Source organism: Eublepharis macularius, chromosome 15 (genome assembly GCF_028583425.1).
Source record: "Eublepharis macularius isolate TG4126 chromosome 15, MPM_Emac_v1.0, whole genome shotgun sequence".
Lineage (NCBI taxonomy): Eukaryota > Metazoa > Chordata > Lepidosauria > Squamata > Eublepharidae > Eublepharis > Eublepharis macularius.
Window position 1 is genome coordinate 53,345,856 of NC_072804.1, and position 22,074 is coordinate 53,367,929.

The 22,074-nt window shown below is 48.6% G+C and overlaps 3 protein-coding genes across 7 annotated transcripts in view; 1 reads left to right on the forward strand and 2 right to left on the reverse strand.

Moving 5' to 3' along the window:
• PPP1R37 (protein phosphatase 1 regulatory subunit 37) overlaps window positions 1-8,674 on the reverse strand; it is a 50,268-nt gene extending 41,594 nt beyond the window's left edge. For both annotated transcript variants that reach the window (XR_008598281.1, XM_054999270.1), the window contains exon 1: window positions 6,979-8,674. Coding sequence is in view for 1 of the 2 variants with exons in the window: in XM_054999270.1 (XP_054855245.1) it covers window positions 6,979-7,723 (745 nt within the window). In the remaining variant the exon portion in view is untranslated. The remainder of the gene's footprint in view (window positions 1-6,978) is intronic.
• Window positions 8,675-9,136: 462 nt separating this feature from the next.
• Window positions 9,137-19,585, forward strand: GEMIN7 (gem nuclear organelle associated protein 7). Of its 4 annotated transcripts, none has more exons than XM_055000031.1 (4): window positions 9,137-9,338; window positions 15,030-15,140; window positions 16,433-16,748; window positions 19,143-19,585. In XM_055000031.1, exons 3-4 carry the CDS (start codon window positions 16,707-16,709, stop codon window positions 19,530-19,532), a joined length of 432 nt encoding a protein of 143 aa, XP_054856006.1. In that variant the 5' UTR covers window positions 9,137-9,338; window positions 15,030-15,140; window positions 16,433-16,706; the 3' UTR covers window positions 19,533-19,585. The 4 variants fall into 4 exon arrangements, with proteins under 4 accessions (XP_054856006.1, XP_054856007.1, XP_054856009.1 ...); XM_055000034.1 differs by having other exon boundaries at window positions 9,140-9,338; window positions 16,433-16,530; XM_055000032.1 differs by lacking the exon at window positions 15,030-15,140.
• On the reverse strand, window positions 11,388-16,216 carry LOC129343674 (bone morphogenetic protein 4-like). The gene is made up of 3 exons (XM_055000030.1): window positions 16,043-16,216; window positions 13,702-14,039; window positions 11,388-12,649 (listed from the first exon to the last, which is right to left on the reverse strand). The coding sequence occupies exons 2-3, from the start codon at window positions 14,030-14,032 to the stop codon at window positions 11,757-11,759; spliced, it is 1,224 nt and encodes a 407-aa protein (XP_054856005.1). The 5' UTR covers window positions 14,033-14,039; window positions 16,043-16,216; the 3' UTR covers window positions 11,388-11,756.
• Window positions 19,586-22,074: the final 2,489 nt, after the last annotated feature.

Sequence of the window (22,074 nt, forward strand, 5' to 3'; positions counted from 1 at the left end):
AATGGGTGGAGGCTGTCACAGGTGGGTCACAAGACCAGGAGGGAAGCGGGCAAGATGGGAGTGGTGGTTCTGGGAGGCTCAATGGCAAAGTTCAGTCTGCACCTGCATAATGTGTGAATGGCCATAAATAATAGAGCTTGTGGCTCCGTAACACTACCTTTGTAAACAGTAAACAGTAAAAATAAAATATAAACTTGTCCACTGTTGACCGGTGTGAGATCCCTGGGCTTTATGTTGGGGAGGGAGAAAAGTGGTATGGAGTTACTTTGAAAGGGATTCCAAAAACTACTCTTATGTTTAGAAGAGGGTCCCACTTCAAACAGTTTGATAGCCATTGATCTGAATTACTGCTTTTCCTTCATCTAGATCCACTTGTAGTTTCAAGACTGAGACTGGGAACCTGCAGGCACAGCCTGTCAGTTTTTTGGGGTTTTTAAAAACTTGCCTAAAGCGATTTATTTGCATGTGTTATGTATGTGGGCCAGTGCTGCAAAAGAATTAGTACTGGAAGTGGGTCCCTTTTTTCTGGTTGGTTGTCCCAGTGGCACCATCATTTTCTTCCTTGTTGATTTGGGGTTTAGAGACACAAAGAGAAACCAGACACAAAGAGAATATGCTTCCTCCTGCCTTTTAATCACCAGATAGACAGACAAAGGAAATTTTAGCAAGAGCAGCTTCATCTAAACTCCCTCTTCTATGTAAATATTAAAAGGTGCAGGATTCTGTTCTGCTATGCAGCTGGTTAACCCGGAAAGAGCAGAAGAAAGTTGGACAGGAATCATAAAAACGTTGAGTTCCACGTGGGCCCTGTGCTATCTAGAAAAATCTCAAGGCCACTGACACAGAAAGGCTGTTATATAAATTGGAAGAATCGAGCTGTGTGCTTTCCCGTCCTGGCCTAAGAAGGCCCCCAATTCCACTTTGGTCCAAACAGCAGTTACGCTGCTCCTACAAGTGAGGAGATACCTTTTATTAGATGACACCTGCACAATTTGTCATCCAAACAGAACCCTCCATCCACCTGGGGTTTACAAAGCTTATTGTTTTTTGCTGCCTACTTCGGATGGCAAAGGGGGAAGATATTAAGCCCAAGGAGAACCACAGGATATCGGAAGGGAGAAACGATTCTGGTTTGCTGAGTCACAAGTTGTGGAGACCTACCAATGTTCATAATGTCAGAAAAGAATCCTAGCACACTGGAGAGGCTGTGCAAACCTTAAGAGGAGCATCAACGTTCACTGTTAATCCAGCAGCTGGCATAGAACAGAATGGATTTCGCTCTTTTAAAAAGCTCATACGGCAAGCTGGCATTCAGCTTCAACCTCTCATTCAGTCAGATGTGGTACAACAGCACATTCCTTCAGACAAGCAGCAGAAGCCTGAGGGATGAGGAATGATTAATCTCAGTAACAGGACCCGACCGGGTGTGGAGAAAAACAGGAGCCAAAACAGGGCAGACAAAACACACACCACAGGCGCAAGTGGAAGAGGGAGAGGAAAGGACAGCATTTACAGAGCTGCAGAGAAGCGCCACTTGTCTTGCTGGCATGCCTGGATACAGAAATCAGTCGCAACGAGACAGAGAACGCTTCGAAGAGGCGACTTTTCAAAGCGAAGAAAAGCAGCATCAGCTATTGGGAGAGGATACAATTTGTCTCTGTTACCATTTTTTTCCTGTAGTCTTAGCACTCCAAAGTGAAGAACGGAAGGGGCCACGGGACAGCCACCGCGGCTTGCACGTACCACTGGCACAGGTGGGCCTCTATGAGCCTTGGCTTGCACTCTGTTGCAGCAGCTGACCCAAACTACAGTGTAGAAATGCTGAGCCACGGCAAGTCCAACTAAGGGATTTCTGGACGCACTCTAACTTAGGGACGAAATCATGAAATGCACAATACTTTTATTCAGGGCTTTTTTTCAGGGGGAATGCGGGGGAACAGAGTTTCGGAACCTCCTGAAAATGGTCACATGGCTGGTGGCCCCGCCCCCTGATCTCCAGACAGAGGGGAGTTTAGACTGCTCAGCGGCGCGGAGGGCAATCTCAACTCCCCTCCGTCTGGAGATCAGGGGGCGGGGCCACCAGCCATGTGACCATTTTCTCTGAGGGTAGCCCACGGAGTTCCGCCACCTCTTTTCCCAGAAAAAAGCCCTGCTTTTATTGCTCCGATTGTCCTGTTACAGTTTTTTTCCCGTATGTCAAAAGCTTGTAACCCACCCACCCCAAATTAAAAGCAAATAGAAGGCAATGGAAATACGAGCAGAAGATTCATTTGGCTACCAGGAGGTGGTGTGAACACAGAAGAGAGACAGGCTTGCTCCTTGACAAATTTCTTTCCCATCCCTGCCGCCACTGCTGCATGTCAGAGGATGAACTAGTGCAGCCTGAGTGCCCACCCTACCTCTGAAAGACTCTGATGTAACTCCATGCGGCCAGTGACCGAAGGCTAAGACAGAGAGAGATGTGTTTGCCCAGGGCCACCTTGCAAGTTCATAACTGAGGCAAGATTTGAACTGGGGACTGGTTCAAATAGGGCGAAGCCCCTTTAACGGTGATGGCGAGCCTTTTTGAGCCCGAGTGCCCAAACTGCGACACAAAACCAACTTATTTGTTTCAAAGTGCCAACACTGCAATTAAACCTGAATACTGAGGTTTTAGTTTAGAAACAACAACTCATATAGTTGTCCGAACTAATTAACGTATTTTGTCTTAAAAGAGCTCCCCTCCACCCCCGTCACAAATAAAGTAAAGGAGCAGAGCAGAAGGAATGCAAGCAGCTTACTGTTCCTTTGAAGCCCAGCCCTACTCGGCTTGCATTCGGAGGAAAAGGAATCACGTGGGTGGGGGCAAAACCCACGTGACCTCTCTTCAGCTCTACCAGAACGCCGTTCCTGTGCGTTCCAGCTCCAAATGAGCCCTGGGAAAAGGAATCACGTGGGTGGGGCCAAAACCCACGCCTCCAAATGAGCCCTGGCTCGTGTGCCCACAGAGAGGGCTCTGCGTGCCAGCTGTGGCACGCATGCCATAGGTTCGCCATCGCTGCCCTATAACTAGACTACCTCCTGAAAACACCATAGGACCTTCTGGCTGCTGTTAGGAACAGTGAAAGCAACAGGGAAGGGGAGACCTGGGGGCCTGTCTGCTTGCCCAAGGAAACCATTGCTTGCCCACTGCAAGCAGAGAACTGGAATGCGGCTGTCACTAAAACATTTGCACTGATCAACGCCATCTCCTTCTCTTCTCCCAGACCCCTCTTCAGAGCCTTCTCTCCTAGCTGCCATGGCCTTTGATTAACCCCCCCCCCTTCTGCACCAGCTGTGCTAATCCTTTATTAAGTCCTTGTCCTCCCCCTTTACAAACGCTAACACCCCCTCCCCCAGCCATGTCATTTTATTGCTCCTGATGGTGGTGGATGGAACGCATGAGGCTATAAATGTAAAAAGGCAATAGCCAAAGAGTCCCAGCCATAGCTGTGGGAGATACCTGCACCCTCAAGCAAAAGCGCCTTCTGAGATTTATCTAGACATTGTGCCAATGTGATTTGTGTATCTCTGCACGCCACGTCACCTATGGCAATTAAGGGCTGCTCCCCCTCAACCAACCAGGCAAAGAACCTTCTGCGACCTGCAAGAGAAACAGGGGGAGGGTTCTTTTTCTTTTGGGATATGGATACATTCAACCTGAGCAGGTTTCCTAGCAAGGCAGCATAAAAACGTTCGAAATGAACAAATGACTAAACACAGCTAAGAGTGGGAAAACAGGTTAGTTAGAACTTTGTTAGCAATTTTCATACTGCTATTTGCAAGGTTAGCGACTTCAGCTTGCCAAATCTTGCTGGTTATTTTGACATCCTTCAAAATAATGAAGTCAACCGTGCAGCTATATCAGAAGGTAAAACTAACATGAACTGAAATATTAACAGCAGCAGGGTCCAAGTTACACACAGAGAAAGGGGGGGAAACAAAGGGAAAAGTTTTCAAACAAGAGCTGACCGCGGACACAATGTCCAGCAGCCACTGTAAGCAAAGAAGACTCCTCTGACTTTCAACAAGATGGCGCAAGAATCCTTTGGAAAGCTTGGCCCCAAATGCCTGTGTAAAGAATTTCTAGCAAGGTGCTGTGAAATGCCATCGATGAGAGCAAGAGCTGAAAGAAAACGTTACGTGGCCTGCAGTGTTTCTGTAATCCGACTTAGAAAAATGTTTAATACTGCATGTGAAATGAAGACACCGCACAGCTCCAACTCCCTCCAACCGAATCAATCGCCACTTTTACTTGGTAACTGCTTCTGTAAACTGCACATCTATCCGCAATGAACTACTATTATGCCAAAATGGGTGCTCTCCCTGATTCCATGTTCTGATGCACACAGAGTTCTTGTTCAAATGGGCTTCCCCCATTCACGTCCACCAAGGCAGCAGCTCTATGCATGAAAGAGAAAACACAAAGCAAACTGCTGAAGCGCCCCTATGAGTGCAGGACATTCACGAGCAACACCTACCAATGCAAGGGGTTGCAATGGGACAAGAAGGTGGCCTAGCACAGGATTCCTTGGGAATGGCTACTGAGGCCCCGCTCAGCTCCGAGGGCTTGTGCAGGATGCAGCGGGGCTATGGCTGCATGGGCAGCCAGCTGCTGCATCATTGGCCTCCTCTGAAGCCATAGCTGAAGAACAACTTAAGAGCCATTGGCCTAGCAAAATGAGTGAGCCCTACTCAAGGAGCGACAAAACTTAGTTCATTGCTCCTCCCCAGCCCAAGCCTGGATGCATACCCAGGATTCTGAATGAAAGCATTTACACTCGATACTTCCAGACTGTATTCGTTAGTGCAGGAACAGTACAAACACATTCAAAACTGGGTACACATTCATTTATCAGAGGACAAAAACTTAAACACACACACACACACACCCCTTCAACTCGCTGGTTGAGCACACCAGCCCTATGCCTCTGTTCCACAGGAAAGACCCCGGGCAGCTAACATTTAAATCAAGTAGGCAGAGAATCAATAAGTATCTGCAAGGTATCATCCAGAAATCCTCAAACTTCAGTACTACCTCAGACAAGTTAATAGCTACTCAGACATACAGAGACGTCTCCGATGAAAAGCAAAACATGTTAGTTCAAGACAAATTTGACCCCCCGAAAAAGGACCTCCACAAAAGCAATATACAAAATGCCCTAGCTTTCACAACATTTGCATAGCAGGCCTGCAGCGCACACTTGTAACATCAGTTTTGTAACACCACCCTTGCAAACACACTTGGTACATGTTGTCCTAAATAGGTACATGTTGTCCTAAACAGGTAGGTGGTGGCAACAAGAAATCTTAGGATGAGGTTTTTAAGATCCTGAGGAATGGAAAGAGAAAATGGTCAGTGCAAGAGGCTATGTATCACCCAGGTGAGAAAATCCTTACCATCAGCATAACATTTCTATCAACCAGATACCCAGGACCTTTCTGGTCTGTGCATAAATACTAAACAGAAGATCATTCCTTGTTGCACATTCACTATCAAAGTAGTAGTTAGTTGAGAATTTGCTCTTAACAAAATTCATGATACTGTGGAATTTTCAGGGTCAATCAATAGAGTACAACACCCTATAGATAGCAACAAGAATTTAGCCAAGCTAGAATGGATCGGTGAAGCACTGCATTTGAATTTGGGATGGGTGGGTGCAAAGCTTCCCACCCCTATCCAGAAGTAGAATCACTAAATGGCCTTGGACAAGTAAGTGTCTTCTTGAGCTCTGCTCCTTCACTATAAACAGGAACATTAGCCTTACCTCAGTGCTGTTGCAAGAATGGATGAGAGATACTGTCTGAAAAGCACATGACTTTAGAGCTGTAACAATTAAGGAAATTCCCTAAATTTTTGTCTAAGCATTTGTGCTGTGCAATTTACAGTTCTGGATGTGACCATTTCAATGAGGGAGAAGGACAGGGCAGTACCTAAAAATGTTTTTGGGATCTTCTCTGCACAGAAAGGTGGAATTAAGTTTGAAGCTTGATTCTTTTTCTATGCCTCGCACTGGTGGGAAACGAAGCAACCACCTCCTTGGACTGCAAAGAGTTACACAAACAAGAAGCTTCCTTCCAGGAAGCTTTAAAGTTCTACCCTGGTAAAAGTATTTGGCAAGTTCTTAAGTGCAGATAATTTCTGTTAGTAAGTTTAGTACCGTCAACATTTTTACTGCTCTTGTGTTTTCAACCGTGGTCCACCAGAGGTCAAGCAACCAAACCTTTTCCCCTGGCACGGAGATGACGGATTTACCTGCTACGTGTTCTGTCTGTCCAAGTGCACAGGAGCAGAGCCAGTAAAAAGATGTAAGCAATCTTGTTAAACCTTAAGGTAACACTTTCAACCTGGGCTTTGTGTACTTTAGGGAGCGCATTTTTCAGAAGGCACCTCCCTGTCCTCTTAATTCATATAAAAACCCTTGTTCCATTTATTGAAGTACAGTACAGAAGTCTCTGACTGGCTGGAACCACCAGGTTACCTCCTTATAAAACTTCCTCCGAGTGAAGACTTTCCTGTTTTCAATGGCTTTTTAAAGCTTAAGATCATAACAATGGCCCTGCTGGATTGCACCAAGGGTCCATCTAACCCAGAAACCTGTTTCACACAGCGGCCAACCAAATGCCCCAGAAGGCTTACAAGAAAGGCCTGGTGGCCAATCTCTCCCCAGACTGCTACTTCCTACCACTGATACAGTAACTAATATTGTCTCTGAGAATTTGTTTGTTGGCTTGGCTATTTCAAACATTTTTTTAGTATTTATTTTTCATCATGTTTATATATTAGATTTATTATTCTGGGCTTTTGCTTCATGGCCATGAATGGCTTTGAATGCCTTCAGCAAAAAAAAAAAGTTAAATTCAAATCCAAACAAATAAGGCTGTGTAATAAAAACTAAGTTCCTGGACTGTAAATGATTGAGACCAGAAGGGTCTTTAAAAGAGCTGGCCATTGCTTACCATGCCTCCAAGGATCTTTGGGTTCCACAGCACCTGACACAATATCTTCGTCGGAAGGAAATGTGACATGCTTTGCCCCAGGTTTGAGTTTCCCATCTTCAGCAGACGGAGAGGCCTGGTCTGATGGGTCATCCTGTGGACTTTCTCCACTTGCTGTTGCATCCATACGTAGAATACAGTTCTGAGAAGGGGAGTCCGATTTTTCCTGCAAACAGCTGTTCTGCTGGGGAGATTTTTCAGCGTCCCTAAGGCATTCCTGGCCTGTGGCCAAAGAGGCATCGCCACAGACTACCTCACTAACCAACAAATCTTCCTGAACTGGAAGGCTTGAAGTGTCTTTCCCGGCCGGGTGCAACTGCTCCCCTGCCTCATCACAAGTCTCTTGCAAATCCTCCTTTGTAGCAGAATGGTTTACCATACCTCTGTCAGGCTGGCTCCCTAAAGCGGGAGAGTTATGCAGGGAGTGAAGGCTTTCTGGATTTTGGAGATGAGATGAGAAGTCCAAAGAGTCCTGAAGTTTCATCCTGCCTTGGCTGCTGTCCTCTTGGGAGGAAGCCCAAGCGTCAGAAGCCCTCTGCACAGTGTCGTCTTCCTTCAGCACATCAGGAGGTGGCAGCAGCAGCAGCAGACGGTCCCCCTCAGCAGCTTTCCCTTGCTGCTGCATGGGGGGAACCTGCATGCATTCCATGGCCGGGCAGCTAAAGTGTGTGTTCGTGAAAGGGGGAGCTCCTTCTTCCCTTCTCATGGACCCCCTGGAGGCATTACTGAGGAGTGGAATTCCCCCCCCACCCACCACCACCTACACCAAAGAGGAACAGAAAGGCTCTCAGGCCTTTCACCCCTAGCGGTGATCCAAAGAGAACAGACCAGGCTCTCAGTGGACCAGGCAAGGGCCCTACATGGACCATGAATGAAGAACAGCCTATCAGCTGGGGGCAGGGGAAAGGGAAGGGAAAGCGGAAACAAAGCCCCAGCTGTGGAGAAGAGACCAGAAGGATTCTGGGGACTGCTACATGGATAGGAGATCAGAAATATTTAGGGGGGGGAAGCACAAAACCGTTCCCTGGTCTGAGGCAACCTTTTTTTCCCCTGTTAAATTTTCCCCCATTAAGGAAATAAGATGTTAGTGTCAGGAGGAGGCTCACCTAGCAAGTAGGAAATAAATTAATTTTAAAAGAGAGGAGCGGAGACTTGAGCGTGCACGGGACAGAAAAGGGCTCACAGGCCAAGGAGCGAGGGGGGGGGCTGAGCACCCCAATTTGGGGAGGGAGTAGTGGAGACCCCTGCTGGAGGACGGACCTGAAGGCCCTATTTAAGAGGAGGGCAGAGAGGTGCCCGGGGGGGGGGAGTCGGGGCCTGCCTGGCTCTGGGCTTGGGAAGAGGAGGAGAAGCGCCTCCGGGGCCGGGCTTGGGAAGCGGAGGGAAGGAAGGAGCCGGTTCCTGAGGGGGGGAGAGGGGAACCGCCGCCCTGCGCGTCGGAAAGGCCCGTCCGGCCAGCGCCGCCTCAGCCAGGTGCGGACCCGAGAGAAGCCTCCGCCTCCTCTCCGCCTCTCCCCCCTCCCCTCAGCGGCGAGGGCAACCTGCGGCCCGCCTGCGCGTCCACCGCCGCACTTTCCCCGCGCGCGGAAAACGGACAGCCGCTTCCAAAACGGATCGAAAATTTCTCCTCAGCGCCAGCGGCTCCTCTCCGCGTCCATTTCCCCGCCTCAGGCCGCCCGCCCGCCGGAGGTCACATGACCTCCCCTCAGACGAACGAATCGTCAGATGAGTTTACTCTGTTCGCCGAAACCCGCCCCCTTTCCTTCCTCCCTCTCTCTTTCCGCCTCAGCTTTGCTTTCGGCGGCGCTCTTTCGACACGGAACAGAATGACCGGCGCCAGTTTCAAGCCTCGCGGGGCGAGAGCCAAGCATAAGAAAATTTGAGAGGTTTTTTTTGTCTTCGATCCCGATGAGAAACAGCTTGAAGAGAAGGAAAAGCCGGAGCTCGAATGTGCCGAAGGGAAGCAGGCGGAGCCTCTCAAGAAGCCGCCTGATCGTGACGTCACGCTCACGCGCTTCGCTTTCACGCTTCGGAGGGCGAGTGGGGTGATTTGCGCATGCGGCGTTGCCTCTAGGGCAGTGTTATGAAGTCACAGAGTTTTTAGTCCTCCGGGGACCAGAGTGGATTGAAGAATCGACACGGCCGGAAAGAAGGGAGCAGTTTGGCTTTCCTGTGGAAGGGATATATTTCCGGGTGAAGGAGGGTCTCAACTCTTGGGCGATTTCAGCACGTTTTGAATGTCTCGTTGGAAACCTCAGGTTTTGAGCGTTGCCATGACGACGTGAGCTGCACCGAACGAGGCCTGTGCAAGTTAGTTAACGGTAATTGGAGCGTTACTTTTCAGATGGGGATTCCTTAGTTAGGGTTGCCAACCTCCAGGTGGGGCCTGGCGACCTCCCGGAATTACAACTGATCTCCAGGCAAAGGGATCAGTTCCCCTCAAGAAAATGGCTGCTTTTGGAGGCTAGACTCTGTGGCATTATACCTCGCTGAGTGAGGTCCCTCCCCTCCCCAAAAACTGCCCACCCCATGTTCCACCGCCCAAATCTCCAGGAATTTCTCAACCTGAAGTTGGCAAAGCTGTTTGCTTTGCTTATGAGAGGTGCAGGAGTAAATTCTTGGGTCAGCCAGCTGGGTGACCTTGGGTCAGTCACAGCTTTCTAGTTCTCTCAGCCCCACCCACCTCACAGGGTGATTGTTGTGGGGATAATAATGACATACTTTGTAAACCACTCTGAGTGGGCGTTGTTATTATTATATTAACCCTCCCCTCGTAGCACGAAACTCGCTGGGTGACTTGGATCAGTCACATCATATCAGTTTAAATCTACCTCAGAGGGTTCTTGTGAGGATAAACGAAGGGAGGGGAGAACCACATAAGGCTGCCCTGGATTTGGAAATAAAAATGCACTCAGTGAATGTAGCATTTCATAACAGCCAGTAGATTTTTGCATGAAAGGGCAGAGACAATAAGAAGCTTCAGGTTAGTTTCTTCTAATCAGAGGCTTTGGTTTAGGTTGATATTCAAACTCTAGGCTGACAAATCCCCTAACTTTCTCGTCTTGGTTTTCCCCCGTTTTGCTGTAATCCTTCCCAAATCTGATTTGCTACTATCAGGGCTTTCGGAGTTCCGGAACCTCTTGAAAGTGAGGTGGCGCGGAGGGCAATCTCAACTCCCCTCTGTCTGGAGATCAGGGGGCGGAGCCACCAGCCATCTGATTATTTTCACCAAGGGTGGTTTAAACTTTTAAAAACTCCCCCCTTGTTCCAGCTGATCCAAAGTGACATCATTGGTCCTGGGAGCATGCATGCACTTTGCGTGCACACATGTGGTACCAGGGGCACCACCTCCCACCAGGAGTTGCCCCCTGTGCTGGCAACCCACTGAGTTCCACCACCTCTTTTCCCAGAAAAAAAGCCCTGGCTACTGTCATTTGGAAAAAATGAAGAGTACATCTTTAAGCCGTTTCAGGTGGGTGGCCGTGTTGGTCTGTAGTAGAATAGCAAGATTTGGGTCCAGTAACACCTTAGAGATCAACAAGAGTTCCAGGGTATGAGCTTTCAAGACCTCATACCCTGGAAATCTAGTTGGTCTTTAAGGTGCTACTGCACCCAAATTGTGCTCATCTCTAAGCAGCTGCAGTTTGCCTGCTCCTTACCTCTGATAAATGTATGAAATTGTTTGTGTTTACATTGGAGAACAGAGCAGAAAACTCCGGGATATCTTTAGATAACTTCACTGAACATGGCTATTCTACAGGGAAGAAAGAGCAAATGTATTTTCTGTGCATAAAGAGTGTGGGGAGTAGAGACGGCAAGCCATAAAAGCCGGTGTTAAAGGCTGAAGCTTGGAGAGAGGGATTCATTTGGCTCTCTACTATGAAACTTAATGTGTAATGTTGACCTAGTCACACACTTAGTGTAAGCTACCTTACAGGAGGCATTGTGAGGACAAAGAGGGGAGAGAACCATGTTCACTATCCTAAACTACTTGGAAGAGAGTGAGATTATTTTGTGGCTCCTGCATCTTTTTAAAATTATATCTGTGCTTTTTATATGTAAATATAATAATACATGTTATTTTAGTTTTACTGGTCGTTTATCCCTTTTAACCTCCTGGTAGTTTGATGTTAGTTGTTTAAAAGCCGTGTGCTCTGTAGTCATTCCTAAACAGACAGTGAATGGATGAGGCTAAAAAAGGGGGTGGATAGATACAACTTTTACAATAATATTAAGCGTTGCTTCAAGGCAGTCAACATGACCTAAGGGAAACAATAAGGGACGTGCCAAGTTTCTGTCTAGGCTTCGAGAGGGATGCTCTCTGCGACAGACTTCAGAAGTTTTTATTCATCACTTACGATTTGGCCAGAGGTTATCATATTTTAAAAGAACAAGGTGGCATAAAGAAACCATTAAAATTCACTCTTAGGACTTCATCAGAATGTGAGCTCTGCCAGATGTGGCTTGAAATCCCATCTATTCCACACTGCAGAAATGGGGGCTTTTCCCAACCCCCAGCTATCATGTAGATATACACTGCTTATGTTGATGGAAGTTCTTCTTTAACCATTCTGGGCTAACAGCTGAGCCATCTAAATTAATGGCTCTCTCTACCTGTTGTGGTCCTAATGCCTCTAGGATAATTACATGTTGCAGGGAGAAGAATGTTGGACAACCCTTGTTTATTGCCCATCAGTTTCACGGGGTGACACCCCCACCCCCACCACTTTTGGTAGCTTCTAACGGCACCCACAGCCTTCTACCACCATGTCCTGGTAGGTCTTTAGGACCACCATGTCATATTGATCCAGATAGAGCATAGCGATAGGGCTGAGATCTGTTGGAATGCAACACGCTCTGGGCACTCGGGAATTCATCGAGTTCAACATGGTCTGCACCACAGCGTGACTAGAGGTGTTCATGTGGTCGGCCAGTGGAAATCGGCATTCCCCGGAGCAGTAGAAGGCATGGTAGCCACTGGGGGCCACGATCCAGTCGTTCCACCCAACCTCTTTGAAATCTACAAAAAGGCGGTGCCGCCTGCATCGCACACTGGCTTTAGTCTTTGGCTTCAGGCTCTTGCGCTTGCTCCTGGAGGCTGGAGTTTTCAAGGTTCTCCTGCCTCCTCTTTGGGTTAGTCTGTTAGGCTGGCTTTTGCTTGGCCTTTTTCCATGAGTCAAAGGCTGCCCTTTCCTGTCGTGGCTGTAGGTGACCAGCAAAGGCCTCTCTAGGGCCCACTGTGCTGCCTCCTCTCCAGGAGACCGCCTCGCTCGAAGCGGGGCTTGATGCCAAAGCTCGTGGCTGCTGTTTGAGTGCTCCACCTCCACGAGAATCCCAATGTGGTGGCTCTTCTGTTCCTTTGACCTCTTGAAAGCAGCAGTGACTTCAAAACTCTCCCACTTGGGCTGGGTGAATGCCAAGAATTTGCGGACGAGGAGTCCGCTCCTGTTCTTGGAAACGGATGGGGGATCCATCGCGTGGTAGATGCTTATGTGGAAACCCCCCCTCTCTTTTTGAGAATGGTAGAGACGCAACTCCAGGGCCGTTAGCTCCTCCTCTTCAGGAAGCAATGTAAGGTTGAACAGGAAGTAGAATGAACTTCCTGCTATTTCAGGGACGGGGTCCAAATTCTCTAGATGTGGAACAGAGCAGAAGATAGGAATTTAGGGCTGAGCATTTGCATATAAGCAGAACTAGCAAGGCAGCTTGGCTTCCATTAGCCCTCCACATTCTTGTGTGTCCCCAGTATCTAATAAAAAGAATGCCACCATTGTATATGTGGAGTTTCATATCTGGCTTCATGCAGTGAATGTGACTTGGAAACTGTTACTACCGTATTTACAGACCGAGCCAGGCAAAGTTGTGTGTTTCAAGAGATTCCATGAGCACCATTAAAGGAGACAGCTCAACATTTGCAAACATTAGATCTCCAGCCTAATGGATGGTGGTATAGTGGTTAGAGTGTTCAGTTAGTATCTGGAAGGCCACAGTTTGAATCCCCACTTAGTCATGCTACTCATTGGGTGTTCTTGAGCCAGTCACACACACTCCGCCTAACCTAACTTTGAGGTTTGTTGTGCAGTTAAAAAGTGAGAGGGGAGAACCGTACATCCTCCTTGGAGGAATGGTGGAATTAAAATGTGATTGTTGTTCTTCTAAAATAATTTTTGAACTATAATAATCGTCACACGGAAACCTCTTTCTCTGAAACGATGTGATTATGAGTTAAGGTTTCTGTTGATACCTTCCACCTGCCTTGTATGACAGTTTCTTTTCATGTACTGTAGGTGGCAACAGAGTCCAAGGCAGCTGTTGTATGACTTGTCTGTAACTGTAGCCTGACGGATGTGCATGACTTCAGATCTTGTTTGCAAGAACAAGCACTGGGGCATTCAGTTCCCTGAAGGAGCAAAAGCCCAGACTGGGCACAGAATGGAGGATTTTAGAAGAGGGGAGCCTAGCTTTTTTCTTTGCCAGGATTCAGCCTGTGGATTGTGTAAGCCTGTCTAAGCCTTCAAGTCACATCTGTCCTTCCTCTGTGCCCCGTCTCCTATTCCCCCTTTGCTGCCCCCATTTTTCTGCCACACTCTTCGCCAAAGGGATTTCTAAAAACCTAGACACCCCCCCCCCCCCCAGCTCTGCGAAACACAAGCTTCCACTCAAGGCGTGCCAACAGCAACTCACCGACATGGTGGAATGCACGCACGGTGTTAGCTGTTCTTGCTCGTTCCTCTAGGAAGGGCCGCTCCAAATCCGAGAAAGAGGCGAGAACCTTTCCCAAGCAGAAGTGATACAGATCCAGGAGGTATTGGGGGACTGGAAGTCCTGGCTTGGGCTGGGGCCGCCTTTGTAAGCCCAAGCGTCTTAACAGGATGGCTTGGAGGGACTGAATAGGAACCTGCTTCGGGTCAGCCTTGCCAATCCCTGGAGCTGTGGCCAGCTGGGGGTCTTCAGAGCCCCAGAGGACAAGGGGCATCAGCAGAATTGCCAGAACAGGCAGGTTACCAGAAACCATTGTGGAGCTGAGGGAGTCAGGGTGAGAAAGAGGTGGGTGAATACAGCACATAGGCAAAGCCTGATCCCCCGATTTCCCCCAACACAGTAAAAATACAAAATACAAGAATACTTCTGCTTAGCTTATACTATACACCACGTTTAAAGGCTTTCCTTTAAATATAGTTCTTCCCCCTGTTGGAAGTTGAGAGGATAACTCTGGCATTGCATGTCAATGTGATTCATCGTTGTTCAGCTAACTCTGTTGTACGGGATGTTAAAAAGAAGGGTTTGAAAATAAATATTTTCTGGCAATTGTTTTAATGGGGTATTAAAGGAGGATCAATAATAACAACATTCGATTTATATACCGCCCTTCAGGATGACTTAACACCCACTCAGAGCGCTTTACGAAGTATGTCATTATTATCCCCACAACAAAACACCCTGTGAGGTAAGTGGGGCTGAGAGAGCTAGAAGCTGTGACTGACCCAAGGTTACCCCACTGACTTCAAGCAGAGGAGTGGGGAATCAAACCCAGTTCTACAGATTAGAGTCTTGCCCTCTTAACCACTTCACCAAACTGGCTGTCTATGCAGGTTTGTATAACTGGGAGTGGGGAACCAGAGGCAAGCAGATAAGATTATTGGTTTCACCTATTTTTATTGTGCTGTCCTTACCTTGTAATCCATTCTCTATATTGTTTATAGCATACCTTGCCTTAGAGAGTTTGTTGTTTGCATTGCTCTATAATTCTAATCCTAGTCTTATTGCATTGTTCCGTTTTATATCCCACAATCCACCTTGAGTCTCACCAATAAATACATTTTTTTACATGGTGTTCAAAAAGAGGATGGTACAGTCAGCTACAGATATTGCCTTAAGTTCTCTCTCATATTGCTGGGTGTTCTTTTAACCAGTTTATTTTTCTGGCGTTGGAACTTGAATCTTCTAGGGATTATTTTTTTAAAATAAAGAATGGCAGGACGCAAAATAATGTCCCCTTTTTTTCATTGCAGGGCTTTTGGTCTTCATCTGCCTAGACGTGTAACCCCTTCTCTTCCTAGGCAGAGCCGGTTCTCTGGGCAAACCACCCAAGTGACTGGGATAAACCACCATATTAGAACAAGGTATAAAAGATTCCTGCCACCCCACCTCTCTCAGATGGTCTCAGAGTGTTTCTTACTTGCTCGACACTCTGTCCCCTTATTTCATGAAATAAAAACTTTTCCTTTCCAAAGTTCCCCCAAGTCTTGGTGTAATTATTGGGCAAAGGCACCAGGTCAAAACAAACCAAGGCATTTTTGCAACAAGTGCTTGGGTTGGCGCATCAAGGAAGGCAGCCACGGGCCAGGTCCAAGCTCAGTCCTTGTGTTGCTGCTGTAGGGTCTCCGTTCCAACCCAGCTGGCAATAGCACTGGGAGTCTACTGAACAAGCCCCCCCCCTCCCCGAGCTTGATGTACGCAGTCAACGTGGGGATCTCATTCATCCATCCCAACAGCTTTTCTGCATATGGACCAAAGCCCTGTTCCTCCTGGGAGATCGGGAGGAACAGTGGAGCTGATCGAATATGGGGTTTTATGAATGATACAACATAATTTCATTATGTTATGAATCATTTCATGGGACTGGTTGTTTGTTTGGGCTTTTTTTGGGGGGGTGCAGCTAATCTTGACAATAAACCTCCTTTCTTTCCCCCATCCTTGAGATAGCAGAAATGCCTGTTTGCAGGGAGAGACCGTAACAAAATCGAGAGGGGGGGAAGAGTACATTTCAGCGCAGCATTTCTGAGCTCATGTCTTACTAGCCAAGCACAGATTGTGCAGAAGTGCGATGGGCAGGCCAGAGATTGTGCTGCAAGTTGGGGCCATCCTTGAGCCGTGTCTTCCTCCAACCCATTGGTCAGGAGACCCCATGACAGGCTCACTCATCCAAAGGCAGAAGCCACCTTGCTGCCACTTGTAAGTTGCAGAGTAGTTGCTGAGAATGCAGCTGATTCCCCCCCACACACACACACCACCAAGTACTTACTCGCAAGACTGGAGGCTGTTGGCGAGAATCCATGTTCTCCCCTCCCCTTCCTGGCGAACCCCCGTGTCCTTTTCTTGCAGAGTCTGCTTCAGGTCTCTCCCTGGGCTGCTTGGTCTTGGCCAGCCATGCCAGGAAATGGCCCTCGCTGCCTTCAGCACAGCCTGGTTCTCTTTGCCACCTCTGCTCGTCCTCGTGGTGAATGAGAGGGGCCACCTCCCGACTCTTCTCTAGAACATTGGGATCAGCCCTCCCTGTCGGCTGCGCTGCCTTCAGGATATGATGTCAGCCAGACAAGCGGCCCCAGCCAGAACAAACAAACTGTTGTGAGTTGTTGCCTCTTGGCGCTCGGTGGCCTTCTTAGACTTACCGTGTCCTTTTCCATCGTGCTAGGAAACGGGAGCCGTGTGGACCCTGAGCCAAGCTGGAGAAGAGAACCGACTTCTGCCTCCAGTTCCTTCCCCAGTGAGCCGCCAGCCCAAGGATAACAGGTGTCGGAGTTTGGCCTCCTCCCACAAGCCTTCTTGGCCAGTACAGTGCCTGCGGAGTACCCAGAAGGCAGCGCTGCCGTAGGATACCTGCATGTGGTTGTATTTTGGGATGATCTTGCCAGGATTTGTACTTCGGCTGCATTCCAACTGGTGTTGATTGAAACACTATCAATCAGATGGAAATACTGTCTCCACCCAAGTCTTCTAATGGGCACATGGTGAATGCATTGCTAGAAATGTTTTGTAAGCACTGGGTGCTGGCTTGGTGCTTTCACTCCCCCACTTGCCTCCAGAGTAACTTGCTTGACCCTCCCCAGATCACACCAGAAGAGAAACCCCTGGGCCTACGGTAGAGGTGACTCATATTGGAAATCAGATTCTCTGGCCTGGCGCCCAGAACTGCAGTAGGCATGGGCCAAGTTCTTATCAGGCCAGCTGGAGAAAGGGCTTCCAGGGGCCGTCGCTTCCTTTGCCGCCAGACAGCACGTGTCGGGAACGAGCTGTCGGTGGAAAGAGCCGTAAACAGGGCAGCAGAGGAAATTCTGTGGTCATCACCTAGGGCAGACGGTAGGAACAAACAACACCGCAGGAATGTGGCCTAATCAGCTGGGGTTTCCATTAAGGCTGAGGCCAGTAGCATTTCCTTGCGGGATTCCAGCTGGACACTGAAGCAGAGGCTGAGAAACCGTTTGCCTAAGTCAACCCAGGTGCACGCAAAACCCAGTCGCACGAGCTGCAGTTCCAGGGCAAAGGAGTGCTGCAAACACCTTGTTGATTTGACTACGGAGAGTTTGGTGTAGTGGTCAGAGTGTCAGATTAGGATCTGGGAGACCCGGGCTCAAATCCTCCCTCTGCCACGGGAGCTCCCAGGGTGACCTTGGGCCAGTCACACAAGCCCAACCAAATCTGTTTGAGGATAGAATGGAGAAGGGGGGGGATGCTGTAAGCCATTCCAGGTCCCCGTTGGAGGGGAAAAAATGGGTATAAATGTTGGGATCCGAGCATAAAGAAAGTTCTGTCCGCTCAGCTTCCTAGCAAAAGACCGTGCTCAGGCTTTTCCTCCCCTCTCCAAATCCAGGTGGTGTTTAGAGGACACAAACAGTGCCAGAAAATCCTCTAGGAGTTGGAAGCTGGAGGTTGCGCGCACACGATGGATGCCCCATTTTCTGTTTAACTTTTGTACCACAGAGAGGCTTCTGCGATATGCCCGGTTGAAAAATGAGCACACAGGAGTTTTTCTTCACTCCTCCTGCCTATGTTAGAAGCATTGCTGATGGATAGCTTCACTTGAGGCATCAGCTTCATTCTCCTGACGCAGCCTTCCCCAAACTTCTACGGACAGAGACTCTTCTAAATTAAAAGTGGAAATGCCACTGGTTCTTACACTTGTGCCCTCTAAGAACCAATGTTTTTGAGAGTAATTACCTGTTTGCCTTCAGAAGAGCTCCCCTGCCTGTTTCGGTTATTGTCGGAAGGAGGCAAGCCCAGACTAGGGACTCAGGCTGAGATGTAACAGGCAGCCTCCTTTGCAGGTAGGCAGTTCTGCCATGTCTCCACATCAGGTGTGCTCAGATCTTCAATCCCACCATGTGGGGACATGGCAGAATTACTCCTCCTCTGTGGAGATGAGGAGGTAAGGCCAGAGTAGTAACTCATAGAGAAATGGAGCAGCCAACATCCCTGTAGCTCACCTCTGTGAGAAACTAGCACCTTCTCAAAACTACAAATCCCATCCTGCTGTGGGGAAGAAGCTGGCAGTTTGGTGAGCTGAGAGCATGTCGAAGAGCCCAGTGAAGGCAAGGCCTGCTAGCATTCAGTGTCCATTTCTGGTATCCACCAACCCGGTAGCTCTTTTTTTTTTTGTGCTGGAGTTTTCCTTGGCTGTTGCCAGCTCTTTCTCCAAGCTTGCTGTGGAAAACATCCTCTTTGCCGCTGACCCAGGGCCTGGCCGCCAGCCAGAGGGGAAGTTGGCACAGCAAGGGAGCGTCAAGTTGGTGCCGCCACTGTGCAAAGGGGGAAAGCATGCTGACCTTGTGCGGCAGCCTTTCCTGTTTATTGGCCTGCAGGCACAACTTTAACCCTCTCCCTCCAAAAGATCCACACACACACAGGTAGGGAAGCAGCCAGCGATCCTGGCTAGCCAGTGACAGCTTGACAAGGCCAGTGGCCGCAGCCCAAGTCAGAATTCATCTCTGCTTCCACCCCCAAGTTGGATCCTCCAACCTCAAACCAAAAGGGCATTGTGCTTACTTAGCAGACAGTGTGTGACATGTGTGAACCCATGTGGTTTAGTTCCAAGTATAACAGCAAATCTTTGTGTGCCTAAGTTTGCAGGATCTTGTCTGTTCTGTGCTGCCTGAGTTTTTCAGCTGAAAATCTAGGTATACAAAGCACGTTGCTAGCCCTCACGGTTGTTGAAAAGAACAAAATCCAATAGACTTTAAAACAGAAGTTTAGGAAGTAGAAAGAGAATTGGATTGTATATTCACATAGGGAGAAACAGTCCTAAATACCATAAGAAGCTTATCCTGAGTCACTGCTAGAAGAGTGTCTCATGCTGTTGAAAAAGGTAGGAGACGTAACACACATACTTTCTCCTTCCTTGTCCGCAGGCTTGTGCAATGAAGGTGCCAGTTGCTGTTGTTCGCCTGCCCCGAGGGCCAGATGGGACAAGCCGTGGCTTCGATCCCAACTCTCCTCGCTTCCAGGCCTTGGGGCCCAGCAGCCTTTCCTCCTTGGTCACCCCAAATACAGCCGAGCTGGAGGAAGAGCAGCAAGGGCGGGTGCTGCTGCGAGAACGCTACCTGCGCAGCCTACTGGCCATGGCCAGGCAGCCTGTCAGCTTCGCTATGTATGAGAAGGTCAACGTCACGGCGTTGTTCGGAGCATCCGACATTGACATCCTGAATTTCCAAGTATCTGAACTGCAGACTCCATTGGGGGTACAGAGAGAAGCCCTTCTCCGCTGTTCAGATATCATTGCCTATTCCTTTGAACTTTAAAGGTCTGCAGGATCCTCCCTTATTTTGAATAAAGAATCTACAATAGACTGGCATTCAGCCCTTTCCTGGAGAAAGCCCCTCCCTAAACCATCAGCATGTCAAGAAGTGAAATAGGCAGAGCCGGCTGTCTAGTACGCTTCTGCATGACTGCTCGAGCATCACCTCGTTCTTTCCAAGGAGCGGAGGAATAATAAGCTATTGGCTCCGGGGTAAGGACAACCAAAAAGGGGAGAAAACCCAACCCTGTGGAAAAAGGGTAACACAAGTTGCAACAGAAACAAGTGAATTAAATAACACCAAGCGTGATACAAATGAATAAAACATTGGTAATGTAATTTAAATCCAACAAAAGTTCCATTTCTTGAATTTAATTATGTACCAGCATTTTATTCATTTGTATCACATTCGGAGCTATTTTGTTTTTTTCCCCAACTTCTTTGGTTACCCTCCCTTTTTAGAGGCCCCTGCAGGAATCAGGCTGTTATCCCTACTCTAGGTAAAATGTACACTCAGAGCCAAGCTACAAGTGATGTGTTACACAGGTTGGACACTTGTCAGCTTCCCTCAAGTTTTGATGGGAAATGTAGGCGTCCTGGTTTTACAGCTTGGCTCTCCATTACAGCTGCAAGACCAGGACGCCTACATTTCCCATCAAAACTTGAGGGAAGCTGACAAGTGTCCAACCTGTGTCAGGCGTCACTTGTAGTTTGACTCTCAGAGCAGTAGCTGCCAGACATGGAAGAGACCAATCCCCAGTAGGTCTGCTCTGAATCCTACTCAGATCTTTTCAGAGGAACTTCGCCCCAGAAAAGCATTCTTAGGATTGCCTTGTAATTCTTATTACACGTATATAAATGTTGATTTATGGAAATGATGATGGGAGACTGTCTAGCCCCGGGGGGGGGGGGGGGACCAGTGTCACTGCCATTCTGTTGAGGGGATCAGCAGCAGAAATTGTTGTGAATGTTACTTCTCAGAATCCAAGAGCAGAAGGTACCTTCCGAGCCTTCCAGAAAGGGAGAAGGCGTCTGCTATGCTGCCTACAATAAAGTTGTACAGACAGAATTCTTGTACAGGCAAAATTCCCAAGCCCTACATCAACTATGCAGTCTCCAGAGGTTTAGGGAAACAAGGATGAGAGCAGAGGGGGGACAGCCGCTGAACTCCCGTTCTCTCGATCACTGAAGGCTACTTGGGGAAAGGTAAAACTGCAAATTGCCCCCCCCCTCAACTAGGAGACATACTCCGTCCCGCCACCAAGAAGTCAGAAAGGATGGGGGGATTACAAGTGGGGGGTGGGGGTGGGGTTCCCCCTCTGGCCCAATTATACTTAAATTCATAATTATGAAAATTCACGTCCTCTTCCTTGTCTTAGGCCCCCAGCTCCTTCATTGACACGAGCTACAGTGACGGTCCTAGAGCTGCATGACTAATAGCTGCAGCAGGGGTCCCCCAGTATTCTTGAGCCTGCAGGCACCTTCGGAATAATGGCACAGCCTGGTGGGCACAGCCGTACAATGGCTGCTGCAGCTTACCCTCGGTTACACAGAGAACATCCTTGCACTACAGTGGCAGCTGACACCAAAGCCACGTTTTTTTAAAATACGCACAGCCAATCAAATGGCCAGGGCCACTCGCGTGCTTTGCTGGGCAAAAGTCCCCCCTGGCCCTGCCCACTTTCTTAAAACATTTGGTAGGCACCAGGAGAGGTGTCGGAGTGCAACGGCACCCACAGGCACCATTTTGGAGATGTCTGGGCTACACGCTGTCAACCGCCCACTGACCTCCCGCTCCCTTAGCGAAGTGGGACAGAGACGCAGTTGCTGCATCTTTTATAATCGCAAAGCAACAACACTTGGTGAAATCCGAGGGAACAGCAGTTATTTTCTACAGAGCACCAGCGTTCACAGCTGTTTGGGAGCCACAACTGACCAGTTAGCCGCCTCATTCAAACATGCTCTGACTAGGCCATGATAGGGGGGCGGGGGGAATAAAAGATCAGGCTGTACCATGAAACCAAACAAGCAGCCACTTCTGCAACATCGTCGTCATCATAACGGTGTACTTATATACCAGCCTTCTGGATAGATTAGTGCCCCACTCAGGGCAGTGAACAAAGTAGGGTTGTTGTTATCCCCACAATACCGCTGGGGAGCAGAGGCTGAGAGGAGTGGCTTACCCAAGGCCACCTGCTGAGCTCACGGCAGTCGTGGGAGTCAAACCAGCAGAGTGCTGACTTGCAACCCAACCACTTAACCGCTATGCTACAGAAGCTTGCATAATAACTGCGCTTATCTACCACTCTTCTAGACAGATCAGTGCCCCATTCAGAGCAGTGAACAAAGCCAGTGTTGTTATCCCCACAAGACAGCTGGGGAGCTGGGCTGAGAGAAGGGGCTTACCCAGGGCCACCTGCTGAGCTTCATAGCGGTACTGGGAGTCAAATCAGCAGAGCGCTGACTGGCAACCCAACCAATTAACCACTGTGCTACAGAAGCTTTCTTCACCTGCAATACCAAACCATGACCTGGTAGCATTACAC